Source organism: Triturus cristatus, chromosome 4_2 (genome assembly GCF_964204655.1).
Source record: "Triturus cristatus chromosome 4_2, aTriCri1.1, whole genome shotgun sequence".
Classification (NCBI taxonomy): domain Eukaryota; kingdom Metazoa; phylum Chordata; class Amphibia; order Caudata; family Salamandridae; genus Triturus; species Triturus cristatus.
In genome coordinates this window covers 652,068,333-652,095,251 of record NC_140586.1, presented here as the reverse complement: position 1 = coordinate 652,095,251, position 26,919 = coordinate 652,068,333, and the positions used below count along the sequence as shown (strand labels likewise).

Genomic DNA, 26,919 nt, shown 5'->3' with positions numbered 1-26,919 from the left:
CATAGATTCGAAAGGCTGGGGAGCTGCTGTTATATATCAAAGGAAGCAGGGGCAGGGAAACAGTGCCTAGAGTTCTGTCACATTAAGAGGAGCTGGAAGTGTGCGCACACAGGTGTGAGTGCAGAGAAAATTGAGGTAATAGCGCACTTTACCGACCTAACCTTCACCTTACCCGCAACCTTCCTATAACACCTCCAGGGAGCAGCGCCTCCCTCCACGCTCGCTCTCACACAATCACCCCGGCTGGTATTTCCGTCACGTTGAAATACAAGCACATGAGTGGTGCGCACACGCCACACCGCTGCCATGTGGTTTCAATTATCGCGCCCGTGTCTGGGCACGAATATTGAAACCACATGGCAGCGGTGCGCGTAACAGACACCAATAGGCCATGAGCGGAGCAATGCGCCCGCCTTTGGCCAATTGCGTGCTGACTTGGATAAAAAGACGCACGCAAAGGCCAATAGTGTGGCCCAAAAGGAAAAGCACACGCACGAGCGTGTGCGATTCCTATGGCTGTTTTCAAACCCCCTACAAGAGGTCTCGCGCCTAGCGTTGCAGTGCGTAGGTAAATCATCTGATACAAGGAGAGTATCCCAAGCATCCTATCCAATTTCCCTGCTAGAGTTTCTTAACTCGTACACATATTGACGTAAAAGTAGTCAAAGCTTGAAGTCTTCCCCCTTTAAGAACACCCAAGCAAATTTTCAAAAGTCTTGCTCTTTCTTTAGTCCCTGCCTATAACATAGTTCACAGAAACTCTTAAGCATGCAGTATACATATACTACTTACAAAGCCATGCTCTTGCATGAAGAAAAAATAAAGTTTTATTCGACACCAAACTTAAAAACTAGAAAATAATAGTGTAATATAATTATAGTTACAAAATGATACCTAAAAACCCTGCAATTCGACAGTTATGGTTGGGTAGACCAACCAAAAGGTGCACACCCGTCATGCACTGCTTATGACCACACATATTACATCACTCAGGAGATGTTAAATGACATCATGAATGACACCACTGTCAACATCTCAGATGGTATTGTTATTTACATCACAGATGACATCATCCATGATACTGCTGTTGACAATAGTTTTAAGTTTTCAAAAGATGACAATGACTAATTTAGATATTTATATTTTATGTAATACGAGTACAATAAAGTTGATTTTCTTCTTCTGTGGTAATATTTGAACCTATGTATAATCGTTATATAGGCTTATGTTGCATTCTCTGTGGTTATATACCAAGGTAGGAGTAAAATTATATAAGCTACTTTTGTGTTTGCTTATCTATATGTTAATGTTTGTTATATGTTGCTATAGTGTAGAACAATACATAAGTATATGGTAGTTTAATTGACTATATTTTCCTTTTTATTTATCACTGGTTGTGTGGTCATATAATACAACCGGAATGTTTATATTACATGGAAGTGTTTCAAATTCATGGTGTGAGTGTGTGGTATGGTTTTGGGTGGGTTATTTTTCAGTATTTCTATGTATTGCATGTGTGTTACTGAAATAGTGGGTGTCTCTGTTTATGATGTTTAACAGTGGGTTATAATAGTTGGAATGTTTCTTAACCACTTAAGTGCGGTGGTCGGCCAATGGCCGACACCTGCACTACCTCTCCAGTGCATATGTCTGCCATTGTGGAGGTGTATAGAGGCCCATCTGATCTTCTGCATCAGAGGTAGTTCTTTACTTGATTTTATCCACAGGCTGCTCAAGAAGAGCTTCTCGAGCAGCCAGAGTGTTGATTTTTTTATTTACTGTAATGACTAGCAGCACGTATGGGCTGCCTCCATACTCTCACAAAGCACTGTTGTCTGGATGGTCGGGTTCGCCGAGAGGGGCTCCGTCCTTCAGGACTTTCTGGTTTGAGTCCATTCACAGACACACCTCCAAATAGGTACTGTTTTGGTGTCTATTCTAAAGATGAGGAATTTGTGGCAAGAAGAACAAGTTACTTACCTTCAATAACGTTCTTTCTGGAAAAGACTCTATCTAGCAGCAGAATCCTCACTGACCCTCCAATCTTCCCCAGAACCTGCACACTGATCACAACCAATTTGCTTCTGGAGTTCTGCGCCTGGGGGCATAGACAGCCTCAAAAGCAACTGATGTCAGCACTCACGGGTGCCACCTAAATAAGCTCTGCATGTGATTTCCAGAGTGAAATGGAGTGAGTGCAGAGTTGCACAGCGTAATCTGATGGTGTGCTGAGATACTGCTGAAATGATTTCGCATCCAGTCTGACGCCTGGGGAATATTCAAAAGATGAGGAATCTGTGGCTAGATAGCCTATACAAAAAGAGTGTTCCCAAAGGTAAGTAACGTGTTCTTTGGGAGGGTGGTTGGCTACCCGCATCAAGGAACAATCACAACCTTTGTCAAGCTGACCCCTCAAAGACACTATATTAACCTGAGCTCAACTCCCTGGTAGTTATGCCACAGAACAGACAGGCTTAACTTGGAGGCAATATATAAAGTATGTATGCAGTACGAAGTCAGAAATATAGTCGATATGCAAAACAATAAATCCCAAAACAAATTAGAATAATAGAATATAAATGTAATAAACACATTGACACACAAATGGCAACAATCCAAAAAGGGTAACCAGAGATATTAACTTTTAAAGTGTTGAGTAAAAATGGTGCCAAGAAGCACAAAGTGACAATCATAGTCAATGATTGCAGTAGACTGGGATCTAGGCGCAATTTGACACTGACGGTGCAGGAGCGTGGGTCGGATACACCAATCAAATTCATCCTGGTCAAAGATTTTACCTTCTTACTGTGGTCCTTTTACATCCCAATCCACCACATAAGTACACTTCTGAAGCCCACTAGCACCTCAAGGGAGGTACTAAGAGACTCATAGGGTGTCCGGCAGAGGCCAACCAGCAGGGTCTAGTCCAGGTTCAGTTGCCAATGATCAACTGAGTAGTTACTGACAAAGGCTTCTTGTAGCTTAATGTTTCATTGCTGTAGCTTTAACAGGAAGTCTGTCTTATGACCCTTGGAGTCCACTTCTTCGTCATGAGTACAAGAAAGAGCAGTCCAATCTTTCAGGGCTCTTCACGGATAGTAGGTTCATTCCTCTTCTGATGTTCCTCAGTTGTAGGAGTTATCTAAAGTGGGTGCCCGGAGGTGCCAAATAAATGCCTGACATGAGTTAGTGAGTGGGACAGTTCTGTGGTCACCCTTTAAGGTTTATCACACGTTTTATATGTAAAACCCCAGCCGACCTATCAAGCAGGGTTTGACAGTCTAGTAGGACTTGACACTGTAATGTCAAAAAGAGACCCACTGTGGGTGGAGCCTGCTTGGCTGGGGGAACAGAGGAAAGGCCCTGCCCAGGTGTCAGCTAATATTTGCTTGTGACAGGAGCGGCCACTGTAAAGTTAATCCAGTTCCTTGGGCCAAACGGACTGGTCATCCTGTCACGTGTACAACACCACCTCCCCAAACCCAGGTCTGTATTCTCTGCTCTAGAAGCAGATTTCACTTTGCTTCAAATACTATTTACTGGCTGGCAGAAGTGGGAGAGCTAATGCAAATGGGTCTACAGAGTCCTCATCCAGGGAAAAAGTAACTTTCTAAAAGTACTTTTCCTTTATATTTTTCAAATATCTGATTTCACCATTGATTCGGATTTGTATTACCTATTAAAAATAGTTGTTTAATTATTTTTCTATCTGGTTCTTGACAAATTTGCAATTTAAATCTGCATTAGCCAATCTACAAATGGTAGGCCTGCAGTCATGTTTGCACTGTCACTATAGTGGGTGGCACAATGGGTACTGAGGTCCACTAGTGCCATTTAACTTACAGACCCTAAGTACACTTTGTACCATACACTAAGAACTTGCAGGTAAGTTAAACATGCCAATCAGGTGTATACCAGTGTCATTATGTTTAAAGGGGGGAGCACAGACACTAGTTAGCAGTGGTAAAATGCAGAGTTCTACAGGTAGGAAAAACAGACAATGCAAAAATCATGGGGTATACCTCACATATATTACGGAGGAAGGACGTAAACCATCGCAATACTGGCTTACCTTTAGTAAGTGGAATTTTATGCAAATCCATCGACAGGGGACACATTTCTGTGGGGTGAGGGTGGCGGTTAACTGTGCATTTGCTAATATTTTGCTAGCCTGCAGCAAACTGCTGTTGTGGGGTTCAACTGTGCATTTGATAATATTTTGCTAACCTGCAGCAAACTGCCACCACCCACTGTGCACAGCCTTCAACCATGCGTAGAGATGGTTAGTTACTGAACTGGTCAGTGCAACTTTGAAGATAAATGGAAAACTGTGTTTTTGCCGATGTCTACTCTCATACATGTGGGGTAGCACACAATTGCACCCAGCATTTTAGTATTCTGGCTGCCCTTCTCCTTGGTCTTATTAAAGATGGAAAGTGGCTAGGTCTCCAGAAGGCAGTGATAGCAACAACATGCATGTTGAAGCAAATGTATACCGTAACAAGAGTAGGTGCAATGTGTTGGACCTATAGTTGAGGGTGACAAACTAAATATTAAAGCAGAACATGTACTGTAGCTGGGAGATATATGGGGCCACCCTTTCAAGGCCTATCAAAGCTGGCAGTTTACTGGCATGCAGTTCCCTCCCCTCGTAAGTACACTGCACACTTTTTCTATAGCGCGTGGCTACCCAGAGACCTCCCAGTGCTGCAACAGACACCAAAGAACATCAAGCGCTGTAAAAGGAATTTTGCCCTGCACGGCTAGGTTTCCAAGGCTTTGTGGAAGGGAAGTCAATGCTCCAAATGGCGCAGTTCAAGAGGTAAGGCGTTTCAGAGTTAAGACGCCAAAATGGAAGTGGAGCGTCCACCCGAGAGTGATCTACGGATCCTGGGGAACTTCAGTAAGTGAGCAGAGGCGGATCTAAGAAGTCTCCCAGGCAAATATGGAGAGGCTAATGATCATAGCTAGATGGACCTTTACCATTAATGTCCCTATGCATAATGCAGAGCGACTTAAACTGAGCACAGCGTTCCTCCGGGAGCCAGTAGAGGTCTCTAAGAGCCCTTGTAGCAGACTGATGTTTGGGTATGTTCATCAGAAGTTGGACAGCCGCATTTTGCACCGTTTGCAGCCTTTTAGCCAATAACGGAGTGAGTCGAGATACAGGGCATTCCCGAAATCCAGGTGTGATAACACAAGTGCCTGTATGATCACTCTTCTGGCTGTAAATGGAAGGAGGTTAAGAACCTTCCTCAGTAGTTCCATGATGCCATAGCAGCTGGCAGAGAGTTTTTTCGCTTGATGGTCCATCGTAAGGTTCGGATGCAGCCACATCCAAAGACTCTTTATTGAGCCTTTGTGGGTATGCAGCTTGCTCAAGCAGTCTGGTAAGGGGCTCGGGATGTTACTGCGAAAGTTGTTTCCCAGCAACATAACTTCCGATTTGTTCTCATTGAGTTTTAGTTTACAACCGGCTATTCATCTGGCTACTTCCTGGAGGCATGGAGTCAAAGATAAGTGACTGGAACTAGGGTCAGGGGAGATTGACACGACCAGCTGGGTGTCATCGGCCAATGACAACTCAAATGACCGCACAATATAGGCAAGGGGGAACATCTAGAGATTAAAAGGGTGGGGCTCATGGAGGAGCCTGAGGCACCCCACAACTGAGGGGGAGACTGGTTTAATAATAAGACTGGTCTAGGACCTGGAATGTTAGATTCTCCAAAAAAGAGCAGAGCCACTCTAGTGCTCTGCCTCTGACACTGGCCTTTGAAATTCTCTGAAGGAGGGTTAGATGGTCCACGGTGTCGATGGCAGCACTCAGATCAAGAAGGACAATGGCTGCAGATCCTCCCTGGTCTAGTAGTTGTCCGAGTTCCTCGACCACCGCTGAAAGTGCCTCCAAGTAACAACGAGTTACTTAAGCAAAAGGGCTCAAGGTTGGAGTTCTTTAAAGGTGGCCTAACTAATGCATGCTTCCATTGGTGAGGGGCCTGCTTGCTAGAGAGAGAAATGTTTTGCAACTCAGTCAGCACCGGAGCAATACATTCAGACCCTTGCGGAAAACATGGAAAGGGGAGCCTGATTTTACCACATTTATAATATCTTCTACAAGATTCACGGTGAGAATGGGAAAGGCTGAGAGGTAACTCTCTTTTTGATCAAACGTGGTTTGACTATGAGGGGAGTCAACCAGGTTAGTCGGATCGGAAAAAGAGGAGTAGATGTCTAAAGTTTTCTTCTGGAAGAAATGTGCCAGGTCAGTCCTATGACTCACAGAGGCATCCAAAGTGGGCCTAAATCTCTTTAGGAGAGTTAGAATAGTTGGCAATTTCGGTACAGAAGAAACCAATTTAATTTCTGCATGGTACAGTCTAGCAGATTTCCTATATTTGGATTTGCTGGACTCCTCATAAGTCCTTCTCCATTTTCTCTCCATACATTTACACTACCTCTGCAGGGAAAATAGTTGGGCATTAAACCATGGGGAGTTATGGGCCCAATGACCATCTTTCCGCCACCTAACTAGCAGGACTCTGTCCAGTGATTCAGTAATCCACTCAATGGTGCACTGGTGAGGGGCCCATGCAACATGATCTATAACTATGAGAATGGATTTTAAAGTTTCCATGACCTCTAGCCAGTCATCCACAATGAGTTTAGGCCAGTCGCGATCCAGCTCTCTAACCGGGGGAAAGGAGATGTGCGAGGAAGGCGTCTTGAAGGTGAAAGGAATCGTAAAATGGTCCGAACAAGTTAGGGGCAATGGGGTCTGGATCTAAAGAGTACAAATATTACTAAAACAAGGTCAATGGTGTGGGCCTTGTCATGGGTAGGACCCTTCTCCAGCTGTATTAACTGTAATGAGGCCATATCTTGTAGGAGGGTTTTAGAGGCACTATCTCTCGTGTCATCCACATGAAGGTTAAAATCATCAAGTATAGTGAAGTTAGCTCTATCGATGGCTAACCCTGCTATCACTTCTGGAAGGGCCTAATGAAAATGAGCCTAAGGTTCTGGGGGTCTATACAAAAGAATCCCAGAAAAGGAGAATGTAGGACATAGTGTTAGTGAAAAGAAAAGACTCCCAGTTAGGGTTGTTAAGCGTCAAAGAGAGGCACTTCAGCCACTCCCTATATGTAATCACTACCCTACCACTACCTTTATCCTGCCTGTCTAGTCTTTCAATGCAATAGTCAAGGGGAAGAACCTGAATATCATTAGGCCAATTCTGCATCAGAGAAGTGTATTTATAAATATATTTTAATTCTTATGTTTCAGCTGGTGTTATTGAAGAACACGGTTATGTGAACAGGATCCGGTTTCCGGACAGCGCTACTCAGACCCATGAAAGGTAATGGATGGTAAAAGTAAATGGTTTTTTTTTTTATGAATATCATTGAGTTTAATAACTCAAATCCCTTGTACACAGGACAATAAATTATCACATAGGTTGAGCTACTTAGGACCACTTGAGCACATTCTCATTAGGTCACCGTGTGACACCTAGTGACTAATTTAAGTAGTTTGTTGGCTATATTAGAAATCTAGCGGCCTCAAATAAAGGGAATGAAAAATGCCATGGGTTTTATTTTAGAATGTTACTTCAAAATGGACAATATTGTGTGGGGCGGAAAGGAATAGTATTTGGGATAGGGATAGGAATTTAGGAAAAAGGACACTACTTGGGATGGAGAATAGGGGCAGAGAAACTGGCATGCTGCTTGGTACTGGGGAAAGTGGCTGCAAAAGCAGTAAAGTGGTTAGAATGTATAAGAATGTATAATAATAAGGAGCTTGGCAACTAAGAAACCCAGTGGGGGTGGGGAAATAACCTGGAAGGGGGAGAGAATGTCCCATTAATTCTAAGCTTTAGTAAAGACAATCAATGATTCCTCTTTGAAGGCAGGAGTTGGCCATCTTCACTGGTAAATTCTCATCTCAAAATTCGGAACTAATTTTTGCATCTGATACTATTGCCTCTGTTAAGAGCATTTGTGGTTCTGGCTTTCCCAGACACATCTACTCTTGTATTTTGAAAGAACTTCTGGGACCGCAGCACATTATGCAATGGCTTAAGAAGGATTGCATTGAACAATTGTGTCATTAATTTCTCTCTTAAAAAGGTCGCCCCTTGACACTGGTGATTCTGGCAATTTTTGCCTCAGCTATAATTTTCCATAGCCTGCTGTACTGCTTGAAAAGCTAATCACTAGCACGCTTCAGGATAATATTGAGGTGTACCAGCTCTTTTTATCTTTCCAAGGCTGATTTAGGGTGGGTAAGAAGAGTACTCCATCCTAACTGCGCTGGTGGATGGACTCCTTCACTTAGCTGATGGCAATGGGATCTGCACTATCATTCTGTGCTGTATTAAGAATCATTGATCCCATCTTAACTGCTCAATTGACAGACAAGGAAGTGAGCGGTACCATGCTCTAGTGGATGCCATTCGTATTTGATGATTCTTATTGTAGACAACAATGGTCCCTAGAAGGAAGAATTTTTGAGAGCGAAATGAATATAGACTCAGTCGTTACTATATTGGCTTGACTTGCCCAGCCGGACAGAGGTCTAATATTTACTTTTAAACAATTTTAAAAACAATTAGTACAAACAGTACATAAAGTGGGACACAAGCCTGTGTCCTACTTAGCCATGAGGTACAAGAGAGAGCGGTGAACAACAGGAGGCTCAGGCAATGCTAATTGGTTTGTTACACATGAGTATACACAGAATTGTGAGGAACAAATCGCAAAAAACACCTTTACAAAGAAATAAATAGCAGTTTTTCGTATAAGGTGTATCAAGGTGTCGACGGCGTTTCGAACTGTGGAGAGAATGAGCGGTTCATCATCAGGACATAAGGTACATGCCTGTTAGGTAGAGCCTATTAGCCTGAAGGGAAAGTGTGGAAGGAAAATACAACAAGGAGGCAATTAGTGAGTTGCGTAGTTAAGGAGCGGTACTGGAAGTGATAGGGTACGTGGTATAGTGGATTAGGGAATGTTTTAATGTTTAACTATCATGTATTAGAACAAATTGACCCACAATTATAAGATCTTCGTGATACCTTCTGACTAGATCCACGTCTAAGGTTTCTGCCGGTTGTGTGCACGACTCATGCGGGCTCAACACGAATGATCACAATTCGCATATTTATAATTGGTATGTCCTTTCTAACTTTCTAGCGGCTCACTTCCTCTTATTCTTATTGCATCCCTACTTTGTAATGCGCACACCGGTTATTCTCCGCTGACACCTTAACCTTAAATATGCTCCTTCTACGTGTTCGTAGCATCTAACTGATTCTATTCACATCTTCCCCAGCATGGTTCCTATTTGCGCTATTGCTCGCATCAGCACTGTACCATTTTGGCCTAATTAGCCACCTTGATAGGTCACACGCATATCCCTAATCCACTATACCAAGTACCCTATCACTTCCAGCACCGCTCCTTAACTACGCAACTCACTACCACTCACCGTTCTTCAATCCACACCTTCCTGAGTTTAAAACCGCGTTGTCTTTTAACTTCTTGACATCTAAGCATATATACCCTAATTGCCTCATTGTTGTATTTTCCTTCAACATTTTTATCTTCAGGCTAATAGGCTCTACCTAATAGGCATGTACCTTATGTCCTGATGATGAACCGCTCATTCTCTCCACGGTTCGAAACGCCGTCGACACGGCGATACACCTTATACGAAAAACTGCTATTTATTTCTTTGTAAAGGTGTTTTTTGCGATTTGTTCCTCACAATTCTGTGTATACTCATGTGTAACAAACCAATTAACATTGCCTGAGCCTCCTGTTGTTCACCGCTCTCTCTTGGACCTCATGGCTATGTAGGACACAGGCTTGTGTCCCACTTTATGTACTGTTTTTGCTAATTGTTTTTAAAATTGTTTAAAAGTAAATATTAGATCTCTGCCCGGCTGGGCAAGTTAAGCCAATATAGTAACGACTGAGTCTATATTCATTTCACTCTCAAAAATTCTTCCTTCTAGGGACCATTGTTGTCTAGAATAATTAACTCCCAAGGTCCCTGGTCCATTACCTTTGGGTTCCCTTGTTGTTTAAAATATATATATATATTCTTATTTGATGGGCATTATTAAAACATGGTAATTCCTCCCTTTTATTTTGCATCAACTGCATTGACCTGGAAGATCCCTTAGTCAAGGACCTGTTCTATGTACTTCTGCTCCTGCTTGTTATACTGATTATGGCTGTTGCATATGACTCACAAATTGGATTTGGAAAGTTCATTTCAGATATGGAAGATGATTCTCTTAAAATTATAATTTTTGGATTTATATAGTATGGTTTCAGTGGCCAGTCTTTATATTCTCACTTAATCAATTGATATGCTGCTCTCAAAGTCTTTATTGATACACTTCAAAATAAAGTATTATTTCAATTACTGATCCTAAGAGCACAACATTGGGCAACTAACCAGTAACAATGAGGAAGTACATCGCATAACGCAGTTTGTTATTGAAAATGGTTGTAGTTCTCTCAACATTGTGTTCATTTGGCCTGGTGGTAGAGATTGTTCTTTGATGAAAAACAATATAAACACACTTAGAGAGCACAGCTGGACACTAGGGTTCAGCAGTCAGTTGCAGAGTAATCACATGAATATTTTGCTCTCAGATCTGAGGGACCCCACTATAAAATCTCCAATAGTGTAGGAGTATAGCACAGGTACCTTTTTATTGTATTGAATGATTGCTCAATCTGGTTCTGGACTTCTCAGAACATCCCTAAAAAAATAAACAAACAAAGTATCCCACTGCATTGCATGTCTAACCTGCGAGGCACACATTTTATCAGGTGGAGCTCTGCCTTGCTAAAAGCGGGGAAGGAAAGGGTTCCTTTTCTTTAATTAACCCTCACGCAATTTAATATTTTCATGCTTCATCATCTGGTTCACCCTGACTCCTATAGGTCAGGGTGGGCGCAACCATGTTCCAGGTACCACTTGAAAGAAAAAGACCATGAGGACCTAAAGATTAAATATCCTCCAGCTCACTCCAAGGTATCTCTTTGTTGTGGAGCATTTGGGGATGTTAAAAATTTAAATGAGTATTTGGGGTGTTAAGGATGCAATGGGCCTATGACCCTAATTGATGCAAGTACCTAACTGCATCCAAGGGTCAAGTGTATACTTGAACCACAAAGCCAGGAGTTGCATGACCAAAGAGGTGTACAGGAGGGGTAGGACCCTTGATGTAAGTGTGACTACTGGGCCACCCTCGCAGTCGCTATATTCTGTGAAACAAAAGGCCCGCCACTAACTGGTTGGACATTTGAAAAAGAAAAAAACAACAAAAAGGTCAAGTATACACTTAAACCTTGGATGCAGTGTGTCAACATTCGCCTCCCAAATATAACCATCAAAAGAGAGCAGCATATCACCTGCACAGTTGACGACATTGTGGAAGAGCTGAACGGAGCCTGTTAGTTTTCGAAGATAGACGTTAGATCAGGTTATCGTCAGAATCCGTTGGCCACAGAGGTGAGAAACATCACCACCTTTTCGGCCTACGTAAAGGCATGGTGCAAACAAAGAGCAGGTTGCGCCATAAAGTGTGGTTTTCTCTACTTGTTGAAGGAGTGGAGAATGTTGTTTTCAGAGTACAGACAAACAGTTGGAGGTGGTAATTCCAGGAATCCCACCCTGTCTGAGTCCTCAGGTGGGGATTCCAGAGGATGGAGGTCCCAGGAGATTGGGCATCAAAATGCCCAGGGAGTCAGCTGAACAAGTGCCTGTGTCTGTGAGATGACACCTTCCTAGATACTATTTGAGGGTTCATCCTCAGGCCTCCTCCAAGTATCAGGGCTATGTTGTGTGAAGGTTGACACACCTGTTAAGGCTGTTAGTGCATCTGGTTGAGGTTTGAAGGCCTGAGAGGTTTTGTTGTCATTTGGTTGATGGTTATTTTTGTGAGAAATGTTGAGCATCGGCCTCACTTGGGCTCCCATAGGTGTGGGCTGCTGGGGTGGTGGGGATCAACTCCGTATAGCGGCAATGGGGATTGGTATGGCTCCTGACGTCAAGGTATTGCTTACCTTTAAAAATTGAATTTCTGACAGAGCTCCAGATTCCTTACCTTTGAATTTCCCAGGCATCATCCTGGATCCGGAAACCTTTGCTGAGCAATACCCCATGCGCACCACATCCGGTGGCTCCATTCGACTCTGCGTGATGTCAGCAGCAGTGGAAGTGTCTGTTTGTAAAAAAATTCCACTTCATGTGCTGGGAATGTCTTCGAGGAAGACCTGTTTCAAGCCGTGCAGTGCCTGCCACCGCTTGATGTTAGTCACCGAACCCCACCTCGTCTGTCTCTGGTGTCTTGAGCGCAACCACGATTTGAAGTCGTGCTCGGCCATGGCTCCGAAGGCCTTGAGGGAGCGAGCGATGAAGCTCCTCGCGGCCCGTCAGTCAACACCATCCAGCGACACTGCAGACACTGCACCAAGGTCCCGGTCCCGATCAAAGAAGAGGAGGTCGCAGGACCACTCCCGGAGCCCTAAGCCCTCTTCACCCTGGCTGTCATCCGTCGAGAGAGGTAAGGAGCACCAACACTCTAGGCACGGTTCCGCGGAGCCAGAGTCGACTTCGCGCCTCGGCCCCTTTCCGGGAGCCGGAACGACTCCCGCTCAAATGAAATAATTTGTGCCGCATATTTGAGTGAAACAGCCCTACTGGTGAGCCATTGTGCCCCGGCCACAGCATCAGACCCGAAGTCGGTGCATGTGGCGCCTGCCCCATCCTCGTCCCCGACCACACGGAGCCGGAATGACATCGCTCGGCGCCGATTCCGGTGTCAATTGAACCCAGAGGTTCTATGTTGTCACCTGAGTACGTTGAAGATGTGCTAGGCTCAGGAGAGGAATGGGAGGGACCTATGGACCCTCTGGAACACCAGGAGGTCTCTGTGGAGAACTTGGACTGGTATGGGGTACGTGGGAAGCCCATTGGACTGGACAATACCCCAGACACTGACATACTTTGTCCACCAACAGTGACTACAGAGAAGGGGGCATCCTATGCCATAGTGTTAAAGAGGGCAGCTGAGGTCCTTGGACTAGAACTGCCCACAGTGCAGGTAAGTTCCTGACCGAGGTAATTCAACCAGGGGCTTCCACTTCCACACCCCTGTTGCCCTTTAATGAGGCACTAACGGACGTCCTTCTAGGCACGTGCTCCAAGCGTAGCATAGGGGCTCGTGTGACTAGGACAATTGCACACCATCTCCCAGCTCCGGGTGACCTAATGTTCCTCAGCCAACACCCCATTCCAGAAAGTATGGTGGTGCAGGCCTCTACATCCCAGTGCGCCTTTCCTTACAACCCTCCGGATAGGGAATCCAAATGGCTGGACTCATTTGGAAAGAAGTTGTTTTCTTCCTCGAGTCTGGCATGGCATTGCAGTCGGTAAATACTGCATGCTTATTGGGCCGTTACTCCCATTTCCTTTGGGAGACAGTTGCGCAAGTGCTGCCACAGGTTCCAGTGGAGGCCTGGGCTGTGCAATCCCAAGCAGTCAAGGATGGGAGAGATGCTGCAAAATTCACCATACGGTTTGGCTTAGATACGATGGATTCGCTGGGCAGCTCAATTTCAACGACAGTGGCTTCGAGGCCCCACACCTGGCTTAAAACAACTGGATTCTCGGGCGATGTCCAACCCAATCTGATGGACATGCCCTTTGATGGAATCTATCATTTTGAGGAAAAGGCAGACTCGGCCTTGGTCAGGTTTAAGGACTCTCAAGCTGCAGCCAGATCACTGGGCCTCTTCTTCACTCCTCATGGCCAGTCTTCCTTTTGCCCCTTTCGTGGCAACGGAAGGGGTTTCCAGCTTCGTCAGCCCTTTCACAGCCACTGTCCTCCACAGACTGCCCAAGTCGTGCAAGGACATGGACGTGGTGCATTCGGATCCAGGAATGGAGGCCAGAAGTCATCGGCCACACTACCCCCAGCAGTCGCAGCCTTCAAGCACTCCTATGATGACTCTGCAGGACCACACTACTCCAGTTGGTGGGAGAATTAATCATCATCTCCTCCACTGGAGATCCATAACATCGGACAAGTGGGTCTTGCAGATCGTCCTGGAGGGCTATTCTCTGCTTTTCCTCTCTTTCCCTCTTCTCATTCTGCCAAATCAGGAACGGCTGACGGAGGATCATTTAAGGTTGCTCCAAGAGGAAGTTACAGCTCTCTTGGCCTCAGAAGCTATAGAAAGGGTTCCAGTTTCAGAAGTAGACAGTGCCTCTTATCTTTGCTCCTTTCTGATTCCGAAGAAGAACAAATGGTTAAAGCCTATTTTGGATCTTTGAACCGTCAATCTCTTCCTCAAGAAGGAGAAGTTCAAGATGCTCACTCTGGCTCAGGTCTTGTCTGCCCTCGACCAAGAAGACTGGATGGTAGCATTGGACCTGCATGAAGCATATTTTCACATCTGTTTCCTTCCGGGTCTCAGGCGTTACCTGCGGTTCAAGGTAGGCATGAAGCACTTTCAGTTTACCGTGCTCCCCTTCTGCCTCACTAGTGCCCCTTGGACGTTCACTAAGCAGATGACAGTGGTCGCTGCTCTTCTGCGCAGGTTAGGGGTGTCAGTTTTCACTTACCTCAACGACTGGCTTTTGAAGACGGCCTCGCCCAGGCAGTCGTCTCCACCTTCAGACTATGGCGGTCCTCCTGCATTCGCTGGGGTTCTCTATAAGCGTGCCAAAGTCACACCTGACCACTTTTCAGATGCTCCCTTTCACTGGGGGAGTTCTGGACACTGTGCACTTTCAGGCCTATCCTCCTGAGCAGTAAGTCCAGGATATTCAGGTTATGATTCCGATGTTTCAGCCTATATCCTGGATTTCAGTGAGACTGACTCTGAGGCTGTTGGGCCTCATGGCCTCCTGCATCCTGTTGGTAAAGCATGCCAGGAGGCGTATGCAGGCTCTGCAGTGGGATCTGAAGTTCAAATGGGCACAGCATCGGCATTGTCCAGATCTCGGAAGGAACTGCGAGTCATCTGCAGTGGTGGTTGACGAACCGTGATTGGGTCAATGGTAGACACCTCTCCTTTCCCCAAACCAGATTTCACAGTCATGACACATGCGTAACTTCAGGGATAGGGTGGCCATCTGGGAGACATGGAGATCAGGGGACTGTGGTCTATGGCAGAGACGGAGCTGAACATAAATTTGTTGGAGCTCCTAGAGATTTGATTGCCATTGAAGGCATTTCTTCCCTCTGTCAAGGGGAGGTTGGTGCAAGTATTCACGTACACCACCACCACCATGTGGTACTGCAACAAGCAGGGCAGGGTGAGGTTGTGGATCCTTTGTCAAGAGGCCCTTCGTCTCTCTGGGCATGGCTGGGACAGCAGGGCATAACCCAGGGGGTTCAACACCTGGCAGGTTCTCTAAACGCCAAGGCGGAAAAACACATCAGTCGATGCCTAGCGCATCATGAATGGTGTCTTCGGTCGCAGGTGGCGCAATGTCTCTTTCAGCAGTAGGGAGAGCCTTACTAAGATTTGTTCGCCTCCTAAGAGAATGTGCAGTGTCAGCAGTACTACGTGCTTGAGTTTCCAAGGGGGATATCGCTCTGAAACGCCTTTCATTGTGAGTGGAGCTCAGGTCTGCTGTACACCTTTCCACCCATACCACTCCTGCCCAGGCTTCTGAAGAAGATCCGGAGAGACCGGCCCAAAGTCATTCTTGTGGCTCCGGACTAGGCAAGGAGAGTCTGGTATCCAGAGCTTCTGAGAATGAGCATTGATCCTCTGGTCAGGCTGCCCCTTCAGGAAGATCTTCTGTCACAGCAGCAGGGGAGGATTCTCATACCGAACCTGTCAACTCTGTGTCTCCATGCGTGGAGATTGAGTGGCTACAGTTGATTGCTTTTGGCCTTCCTCCCAAAGTCTGTAGCGTTATTCTGGCAGCCAGACGGCCCTCCACTAAGATGGTATATACCTGCAGTTGGCAGATATTTGTATTATTCTATACAGAAAGGTCTATTGACCCTCTTTCATTTTCTCTTTCTACTGTGCTTTTGTTCATTCTGTCCCTTGCCCAACAGGGCTCTGCATTGGGAATTCTCAAGGGTTACCTTTTGCTCTATCTGCTTTTTTTGCGGCTTCCAGACCAGCCCTCTCTCTTCAAATCTCCCAATGTACACACGTTTCTGAAAGGGCTGGCTCACCAGTTTCCACCTACGCCCTTTGTGATGCCGCAGTGAGACCTTAATTTGGTCCTAACCTATCTGATGTGCGCTTCCTTTGAGTCCTTACACAATTGTCCCCTCCGGCTGCTGACCATCAAAACAGCCTTCTTGGTGGCGATTACATCGGCCAGGAGGGGGGAATGAGCTGCAGGCATTATTTTGCTCGACTCCTTATCTTACGTCCTTTCCGGGCAAGGTGGTGCTTCGCACCCGGGCATCTTTTTTTACCAAAGGTTGTGACCCCTTGCCACTGGATTCAAGATAGCCTGGCTGATGAGAGTTGTGAACCCGAAACCGGTCCCAGGATGCTTGTTTCCGGTCCAGGGAGGACATGGCTTGGCAGTTCTGGCTGGACTGTTCCCATGAGGCACAGGGTCAGACTGATTTGCATGTGGCCATGTCTGAACTGGGGTGGTGGACTGAGCTAAAGAATGATGATGGATTAAACTTAGATCAGTTAACTGGGGGTGAGTGTTTGATTTGCTCAAACACTCCGTCCATCATTCCCTTTGGTATCGCTTTCCATCTGGGTCAGTCCATCAATTGCCCACCTTCTGTGGTCCCCTGCATCCTTCTAAGGTCCCCTGCATCCTTCTAAGGAAGAGGAGCGTCTCCACCAACTTGACCCAAAAAAGAGCGTTGTAGTTCTACCTTGACCGCATAAAAGAGTTCCGGGTGGAGGACCAACTCTTTGTGGGGTACATGGGTGCGAAGAAGGGAAGAACAGGGCAGAAAAGACCATCTCTCGCTGGGTCGTTTTCTACATCAAGATCTGTTATGCTTTGGAAAAGAAAAAGCCCCCTGAGAGATTAAGGGCCCATTCCACCAGGGGGAAGGGTACGACTACGGCCTTGGCTCGGGGTGTCCCAGTCCAAGAGATCTGTCAGGTGTCAACTTCAGCATCTTTGCACACGTTTGCAAAACACAACTGCCTAGACGGTCAGGTCCGCAGGGACGGGTACTTTGCCCATTTGGTTCTGCTGTACTTCCTAGGATATGGGTCCGTAACCCTCCGCCGGGATGATGGGGCTTGTGTACCTAGTTCAAAGGTAAGGAATCTGCAGCTAGAAGTCTCTATCAGATGAACACGTTACTTACCTTCCATAACACATTATCTGGTAGAAACTCTAACTAGCGGCAGATTCCTTACAGCCCCACCCATGACTCCCCGCTTCGCGGACTAATATTGTAGGGATAGGATTACCCCCCTTTTTGGGGCCCTAGTTTTTCACACGACTACATCAGTTACTTTGTGGCTCTGCGCGTCTGGCGTGGAAAAAACAAAGTACTGACGTTGCACGCCTGGGTGGTGCCTATATAAGCACAGCAACTTTATAACCAACGCTGCCGACAGCATCACACAGAGCCGAATGGAGCCACCCGATGCTACACGCAAGAGTTATTGCTCAGCAAAAGTTTCTGGATCCAGCCTGACACCTGGGAAATTCAAATGTAAGTAATCTGCAGCTAGATAAAGTCTCTACCAGATAATGCTTTACCGAAGGTTAGTAACTTGTTCAATATGACCCCTGTCATGACAGGGAGGATTAATGGGTGGGAACTTTCATAAAGTATACATGTTCACCCCCCTCCCTGTGTTACGTCTTTATTGTGTGCCACTGCCTGTCAGGCCATCGCCACAACACTGACCTCAAAGCGCCCTAAAAACGTGCAGTGCATAGTAAACACCGTACACTTGAGTAGGAGCTTGTGTGCTACTGTTGACGTAGGGACCACATATGCGCACCATCCCCACCCTCCACATCAGTGCAGTAGTCCTGCCCCCCAGTTTTGTTACTGGTCTAATCCACCATATACAAGCATTGTTAGGCCAGTGGTTTCAGTGATCCTTGGGGCTTTTTAATCCAGGACCCAGGATGCGCTGAAAAGTGCCGCTTGTAGACGAATGCCCTTTAAAAGGGATCGGGAGGGCCCATGTGTCTTCAAAATCTTCAAAAGGTATCAAGATGTCTGTGAGAAGCTGGCCTGGAATATGATGTCCACTAATGTAAGTGGGCACCTTGCACCAGTCCAGACAACCCTTATGGTGATTTAAGAGGTCTTAGACAACCTTATAAAGCTCTCTAAGTGGTAGCTGTGTAGAGCAGGCTTCAGGCTTAGTCTTGAAGGAGTGTAAAGCAGCTGGTTGTACCAGAATGCAATCTTATCGTATAAATTAAATGAAAGATAACCACACCAAGTATTTATAAAAATATGTATTTATCATATAATACTATCTAGTATGTTCCAATGGCTCCAACACAGAGATAAACGCAATGCCCACAATACTTTAGCAAAGTAACACAGTAAATAGCACGAAATACACAATGGGCCCTGGGAGGCGGCCAAACCCTATACTAAGAAAGTGGTATATGAACCACGACTCGAGTCAGGACGATGTCAAGAGGACGTAGAATTGCTGGGGACCCACAGAACCACCCTAGGTAAGTAGATGGGGACCCCACGGAGAGCGTGTGCAGTGTGTGAACACGACTGCATGTTCCGTACAAGTCTGTGTGCAAGTCGCAGTTGGATTTTTAAAGGTTCGAGGCATGTGGGCTGCTGAATTCATATCTGTGCATAGATCGCCGCCTAGTGTTGGGTCCGGATGTTTGCACGTTGTTGTTCTGGAAGAGTCTTCGAAGTATCCTGAGATAGGTGACTCCTCCCCTGGACCACAGTGCGCATGGGCATCTTCTCCATCCTCAGATTGTTTTTTTCCGCCATTGGGTTCGGATGTGCTTATCTTAGCTCAAGTTAGGAAAATTTCATTTAAGGCCAAAAGGCCTTTCGTTTTCGTCGGTACTGTTCCCGCTCGGTATCGACAGCTTTCTTGCTAAGTTAGCAAACTTCTTCAAGTTTTTCGGATCCGTTTAATCCGACCATCGACCTTACATCGACGATGGAATCGAGGATCCCATTCAAACGGTGTCCTGTTTGCCACGCCAAATATCCACATATCGACGTCCACCCGGTGTGCAACAAATGCCTCTCGCCGGATCACAACGAATCGAAATGCATGGCCTGTGCCCGATTCCAATCCAAGAAGACTCTCCGGAATCGACGGGCAGCGAGATTAGAAGCGCAGCAATCAGCACCGGCCCCGGCCAACATCTTCAGCACCGAGGACGAGGATGTTGAAAGCGTGGAAGACATGAACTACAGCCCCGCTTCCGAACACGATTCCCGATCGGAAGACGCCGATGAAGCGCTTTTTCACAGGGAAGAAGCCGACGATGAGGTAGGAGACTACGATGAGGCCTTTGGGGCCGAAGAAGATAGCTCTGGTGAAGAGCAGGGCCTACCCGTCGAAACGGAGGCTATCAAAGTGCGTCATTCTACGGCTCCGGTCGAGGGATCGCCTCCGGGCCTTCCCGAGATCAATCCCGCAGTTCTTCGGCCCCGCCTTCGGGCCCGGCCTCGAACATCCAGCAAGAGCCAATATTACCGAAAAAGACTGGTTTCCCTTCAACGAAACCGAAACCAATCGTCGCACCGGTTCCACAGAAACCGAAAGTGAAACTAGCAGTGGTCGGCTCGAAGCCCTCGAAGACCTCCACTCCTTCGATGCCAGCCCAGACCATCGGCTCCGAACGCAGTAAAAGGGATTTCCGCGCCGAACTCGCTGCAGCGGATGTCGGTACCGACCCGAAAAAGAAGGCCATCGGTACCTCAAAAGCGCCTCGGCCCCCGGCACCGAAGCAATCGGCCACGACCACCAAAGTTAAAATGGCCGCTCCATCGGAGTCCACTTTGAAGGCAGCGACTAGGGTCAAGTCATCGACTCCGTCGACCGCTGCTACCTCTCCTCGAGTCGATGACCCTGTGGCTCCGAGGCAGTCCACGCCTACCTCTGCAGAACCACTCGGCACCAAAGAACCTTCGGTGTTCTCGGTGCGACAAGTTGCGGCGTCATTGCAACACATCAGAGAACAGGCAGCCCTCCAGTCTACGTCGGGCCCCGACCCGAAAAAGGCTCCAAAGGCACCTTCGGCACCAACCAACATCACCTTTGGTTTGCCGCCGTCCACGACGCCAAAGATGTTCGAGATCCGAACACGTGTCCGCCAGACAAGGTCCCCATCTACTGGACACTCTCCTACTGAGCCTTCACCGTCCCAATTCATCGACGCCGACACCGGCAGACTCATGCTCCGAAAACGGAAGGTCACACCAGAGCAGGCCTTGGACTCTTACAGAATCCCTCTAAAGCAGAAACTGCCAGCATACCTCCTATCTGGATCCCCAGTCCTTTTCCCCGACGCCCTCCGACATGGACGCAATGGAGGATTACATGGGTGATGATACCACCTACCCTAGGGATATGGATCCTGAGGGGCAGCAGGACCCAGATCAAGCTTGGGATGACCCTGCAGACCCGGGTGCCACAACAGATACCCAGGACACGCAGCTTTATGGTGCAAAAACATCTCCCACAGAGGACACTGCTGCCTTCAATGCCCTCATAGAACGTGCTGCAGCCAATCATGGAGTGCAACTCCACTCTGACACAGTTGAGGACGACTTCTTGGTGGACACTTTCGCCTCCTCTGAGAGGACTGTCAAAACTCTGCCCATGTTAAAAGGTGTTCTCAAGCGAGCAAAGGAGATTTTCAAAGAAACAACCAGGGCACGGGTGCTGAACCCCAGGATTGAAAAAAAATACAAACCTGCGCCCGGGGACCCTATGTACATTAGGGGTCAGTTACCTCTGGACTCCATGGTGGTTGCTAACGCTCGCAAACGAGCGCACTCGCAAACAACTGGTGATGCTCCTCTCCCAGACAAAGAGTCCAAGGTGCTGGAGACCTCAGGCAAGAGGATTGCAGCTCAAGCAGCAAACATCTGGCGCATTGCCAATACACAGGCACTCCTGGCTCGCTACGATCGTTCACACTATGACACGCTAGAGTCACTACTCCAACATCTGCCAGACGAGTACAATGAGGCAGCGGAGCTCCTCATCAGAGAGGGACAACTTCTTACAAACGCATCCATTAAGTGCGCACTAGATGCTGCAGACACAGCTGCGAGGGCGATAAACACCAGTGTCATGTTACGCCGACACGCCCGGTTAAGAATCTCCGGATTCAAACCTGAGATTCAAAACAACATCCTAAATCAGCCTGTCAACCCCGACTACTTATTCGGACCAGAAGTTGACACCACCTTAGAAAAGATAAAAAAGGACACTGACACTGCGAAGTCAATGGGGGCTCTGCAAACGCAGACATTTCGTAGTGGCTCCTTTCATCGCTCCGGGAATAGGGGAGCAACTAGAGGACAGGGGTCACAGCAGACATACAATAAAGGGGGCACACAGAGTACCTACGATAAAAACAACAGAGGTGGATTTCGTGGCTCCAGCACCAAGGGCAGAGGACGCGGTTACGACAACACGAGGTCCTCACCCAAGAACAAACAGTGACGCCCTCTCCCTTCCCCCCGACCACATAACACCTGTCGGGGGGAGACTCCAGCGGTTCCTGTCCACGTGGAATACCATCACCACGGACAGGTGGGTCAGGGATATTATCCAGCACGGTTACTGTCTCGAATTAACCTCCACTCCACCCACAATACCGCCAAAGCACCGTCCTATGTCCGCAGAGCACTTAGCATTATTGCAGCAGGAAGTGCTAAGTATGCTGCAAAAAGGTGCCATAGAGGTCGTGCCCTTCAACCAGCAGGGGACAGGGGTGTACTCTCTGTACTTCCTAATCCCAAAAAAGGACGGGTCGCTCAGACCTATACTAGACCTGAGACCCCTCAACCACTACATTCTCTCAGAGCATTTCCATATGCTCACCCTACAACAGGTTCTCCCGCTGCTCAGCCAGGGAGACTTCCTAGCCACACTAGACCTCAAAGATGCGTACTTCCACATACCCATACACCCGTCACACAGGAAATGGTTGTATGACATAATTTCGACAGACAGAAAATCGACCTACAAATATATCGCAACAAAAATATCGATGTCAAGAATATCGACATCCTATCTACAACATGGTAAGTACAAAAATATCGAAAATTAAATATCGATGTCAAAAATATCGTTATTAAAAATATCGTTTTTTTTTTACTTTAAAAATATATGTAAAATAAACCAAATTATACTTAGAAATTAAATAAACATAATTAAATATATTGTATAATATTTAAAATGTATAATTAATATATATAATTTAATAAAACTTTAATTAAACATATACATATAATATATAATATATATACTTAATAATTAATTTTACTAATAATTTCTGTAACGTATAAATTATTAAATGTTTTTAAAAATTACCAATACATCTATACACATAAAAAAATTACATTAATAAATATTTAATAATTACATATAGCAAATAATAATCAATATTTTTAATGTGAATAATTTTTATTATTAATTATATATTACAATAGCAAAAATAATACAAAACATATGAAATATCAGACACAATAAAACTACTAGTCCAACTCCAACAAAAACAACAGAATGTAAAATGTTGGATACCGTAGGGGTAAAAATTACTATTCCAACTCCAAAGAGTGAAACAGTAGGGAAAGCGTTGGATAGCGTAGGGTTAAAATTACTATTCCAACTCCAGAGAGTGCAATAGTAGGGAAAGCATTGGATAGCGTAAAGGTAAAAATTACTATTCCAACTCCAGAGAGTGCAACAGTAGGAAAAGCGCTGGATAGCGTAGGGGTAAAAATTACTATTCCAACTCCAGAGAGTGCAACAGTAGGGAAAGCGTTGGATAGCGTAGGGTTAAAATTACTATTCCAACTCCAGAGAGTGCAATAGTAGGGAAAGTGTTGGATAGCGTAAAGGTAAAAATTACTATTCCAACTCCAGAGAGTGCAACAGTAGGAAAAGCGCTGGATAGCGTAGGGGTAAAAATTACTATTCCAACTCCAGAGAGTGCAATAGTAGGGAAAGCGTTGGATAGCGTAGGGGTACAAATTGCTATTCCCACTCCAGTAAGTGAAACAGTAGGTAAAGCGCTGGATAGCGTAGGGGTAAAAATTACTATTCCAACTCCAAAGAGTGCAACAGTAGGGAAAGCGTTGGATAGCGTAGGGGTAAAAATTACTATTCCAACTCCAAAGAGTGCAACAGTAGGGAAAGCGTTGGATAGCGTAGGGGTACAAATTACTATTCCCACTCCAGTAAGTGAAACAGTAGGGAAAGCGCTGGATAGCGTAGGGGTAAAAATTACTATTCCAACTCCAAAGAGTGCAACAGTAGGGAAAGCATTGGATAGCGTAGGGGTAAAAATTACTATTCCAACTCCAGAGAGTGCAATAGTAGGGAAAGCGTTGGATAGCGTAGGGGTAAAAATTACTATTCCCACTCTAGAGAGTGCAACAGTAGGGAAAGTGTTGGATAGCGTAGGGAAAATAATTACTATTCCAACTCCAGAGAGTGCAACAGTAGGAAAAGCGCTGGATAGCGTAGGGGTAAAAATTACTATTCCAACTCCAGAGAGTGCAACAGTAGGGAAAGCGTTGGATAGCGTAGGGGTACAAATTACTATTCACAATCCAGTAAGTGAAACAGTAGGTAAAGCGCTGGATAGCGTAGGGGTAAAAATTACTATTCCAAATCCAAAGAGTGCAACAGTAGGGAAAGCGTTGGATAGCGTAGGGGTAAAAATTACTATTCCAACTCCAAAGAGTGCAACAGTAGGGAAAGCGTTGGATAGCGTAGGGGTAAAAATTACTATTCCAACTCCAGAGAGTGCAACAGTAGGGAAAGCGTTGGATAGCGTAGGGGTACAAATTACTATTCCCACTCCAGTAAGTGAAACAGTAGGGAAAGCGCTGGATAGTGTAGGGGTAAAAATTACTATTCCAACTCCAGAGAGTGCAATAGTAGGGAAAGCGTTGGATAGCGTAAGGGTAAAAATTACTATTCCCACTCCAGAGAGTGCAACAGTAGGGAAAGTGTTGGATAGCGTAGGGAAAAGAATTACTATTCCAACTCCAGAGAGTGCAATAGTAGGGAAAACGTTGGATAGCGTAGGAGTAAAAATTACTATTCCCACTCCAGTTAGTCCAACAGTAGGGAAAGCGTTGGATAGCGTAGGGGTAAAAATTACTATTCCCACTCCAGAGAGTGCAACAGTAGTGAAAACGCTGGATAGCGTAGGGGTACAAATTACTATTCCCACTCCAGTAAGTGAAACAGTAGGAAAAGCGCTGGATAGCGTAGGGGTAAAAATTACTATTCCCACTCCAGTAAGTGAAACAGTAGGGAAAGCGCTGGATAGCGTAGGGGTAAAAATTACTATTCCAACTCCAGAGAGTGCAACAGTAGGAAAAGCGCTGGATAGCGTAGGGGTAAAAATTACTATTCCAACTCCAGAGAGTGCAACAGTAGGGAAAGCGTTGGATAGCGTAGGGGTACAAATTACTATTCCCACTCCAGTAAGTGAAACAGTAGGGAAAGCGCTGGATAGCGTAGGGGTAAAAATTACTATTCCAACTCCAAAGAGTGCAACAGTAGGGAAAGCGTTGGATAGCGTAGGGGTAAAAATTACTATTCCAACTCCAAAGAGTGCAACAGTAGGGAAAGCGTTGGATAGCGTAGGGGTAAAAATTACTATTCCAACTCCAAAGAGTGCAACAGTAGGGAAAGCGTTGGATAGCGTAGGGGTAAAAATTACTATTCCAACTCCAGAGAGTGCAACAGTAGGGAAAGCGTTGGATAGCGTAGGGGTACAAATTACTATTCCCACTCCAGTAAGGGAAACAGTAGGGAAAGCGCTGGATAGCGTAGGGGTAAAAATTACTATTCCAACTCCAAAGAGTGCAACAGTAGGGAAAGCATTGGATAGCGTAGGGGTAAAAATTACTATTCCAACTCCAGAGAGTGCAATAGTAGGGAAAGCGTTGGATAGCGTAAGGGTAAAAATTACTATTCCCACTCCAGAGAGTGCAACAGTAGGGAAAGTGTTGGATAGCGTAGGGAAAATAATTACTATTCCAACTCCAGAGAGTGCAACAGTAGGAAAAGCGCTGGATAGCGTAGGGGTAAAAATTACTATTCCAACTCCAGAGAGTGCAACAGTAGGGAAAGCGTTGGATAGCGTAGGGGTACAAATTACTATTCCCACTCCAGTAAGTGAAACAGTAGGTAAAGCGCTGGATAGCGTAGGGGTAAAAATTACTATTCCAAATCCAAAGAGTGCAACAGTAGGGAAAGAGTTGGATAGCGTAGGTGTAAAAATTACTATTCCAACTCCAAAGAGTGCAACAGTAGGGAAAGCGTTGGATAGCGTAGGGGTAAAAATTACTATTCCAACTCCAGAGAGTGCAACAGTAGGGAAAGCGTTGGATAGCGTAGGGGTACAAATTACTATTCCCACTCCAGTAAGTGAAACAGTAGGGAAAGCGCTGGATAGCGTAGGGGTAAAAATTACTATTCCAACTCCAAAGAGTGCAACAGTAGGGAAAGCGTTGGATAGCGTAGGGGTAAAAATTACTATTCCATCTCCAGAGAGTGCAATAGTAGGGAAAGCGCTGGATAGCGTAAGGGTAAAAATTACTATTCCCACTCCAGAGAGTGCAACAGTAGGGAAAGTGTTGGATAGCGTAGGGAAAAGAATTACTATTCCAACTCCAGAGAGTGCAATAGTAGGGAAAACGTTGGATAGCGTAGGAGTAAAAATTACTATTCCCACTCCAGTGAGTCCAACAGTAGGGAAAGTGTTGGATAGCGTAGGGGTAAAAATTACTATTCCCACTCCAGAGAGTGCAACAGTAGTGAAAACGCTGGATAGCGTAGGGGTACAAATTATTATTCCCACTCCAGTAAGTGAAACAGTAGGAAAAGCGCTGGATAGCGTAGGGGTAAAAATTACTATTCCCACTCCAGTAAGTGAAACAGTAGGGAAAGCGCTGGATAGCGTAGGGGTAAAAATTACTATTCCAACTCCAGAGAGTGCAACAGTAGGAAAAGCGCTGGATAGCGTAGGGGTAAAAATTACTATTCCAACTCCAGAGAGTGCAACAGTAGGGAAAGCGTTGGATAGCGTAGGGGTACAAATTACTATTCCCACTCCAGTAAGTGAAACAGTAGGGAAAGCGCTGGATAGCGTAGGGGTAAAAATTACTATTCCAACTCCAAAGAGTGCAACAGTAGGGAAAGCGTTGGATAGCGTAGGGATAAAAATTACTATTCCAACTCTAGAGAGTGCAATAGTAGGGAAAGCGTTGGATAGCGTAAGGGTAAAAATTACTATTCCCACTCCAGTGAGTCCAACAGAAGGGAAAGCGTTGGATAGCGTAGGAGTAAAAATTACTATTCCCACTCCAGAGAGTGCAACAGTAGTGAAAACGCTGGATAGCGTAGGGGTACAAATTACTATTCCCACTCCAGTAAGTGAAACAGTAGGGAAAGCGCTGGATAGCGTAGGGTTAAAAATTACTATTCCAACTCCAGATAGTAAAACAGTTGGGAAAGCACTGGATAGCATAGGGATTCTATAAACATAATAACCAATTAAATAATTAGTTATAAAAAAATAGCATATTAATAATTAATTTACAAAATATGTATTATTAAATACCAATTATTTAAAATATTTATTTATATAAATAACTTTAAATTACATCCCACACTATTCCCCCTTTAACACACAACACACTACACATACAAAATACAC

General features: G+C 45.6%; 1 protein-coding gene across 5 annotated transcripts in view; it reads left to right on the top strand.

Moving 5' to 3' along the window:
* Positions 1–26,919, top strand: part of UBE2U (ubiquitin conjugating enzyme E2 U) — a 376,214-nt gene that overhangs the window by 248,938 nt on the left and 100,357 nt on the right. For all 5 annotated transcript variants that reach the window (XM_085602383.1, XM_085602382.1, XM_085602384.1 and 2 more), the window contains one exon: positions 7,288–7,360. In XM_085602383.1, the coding sequence (XP_085458509.1) occupies positions 7,288–7,360 (73 nt within the window). The remainder of the gene's footprint in view (positions 1–7,287; positions 7,361–26,919) is intronic.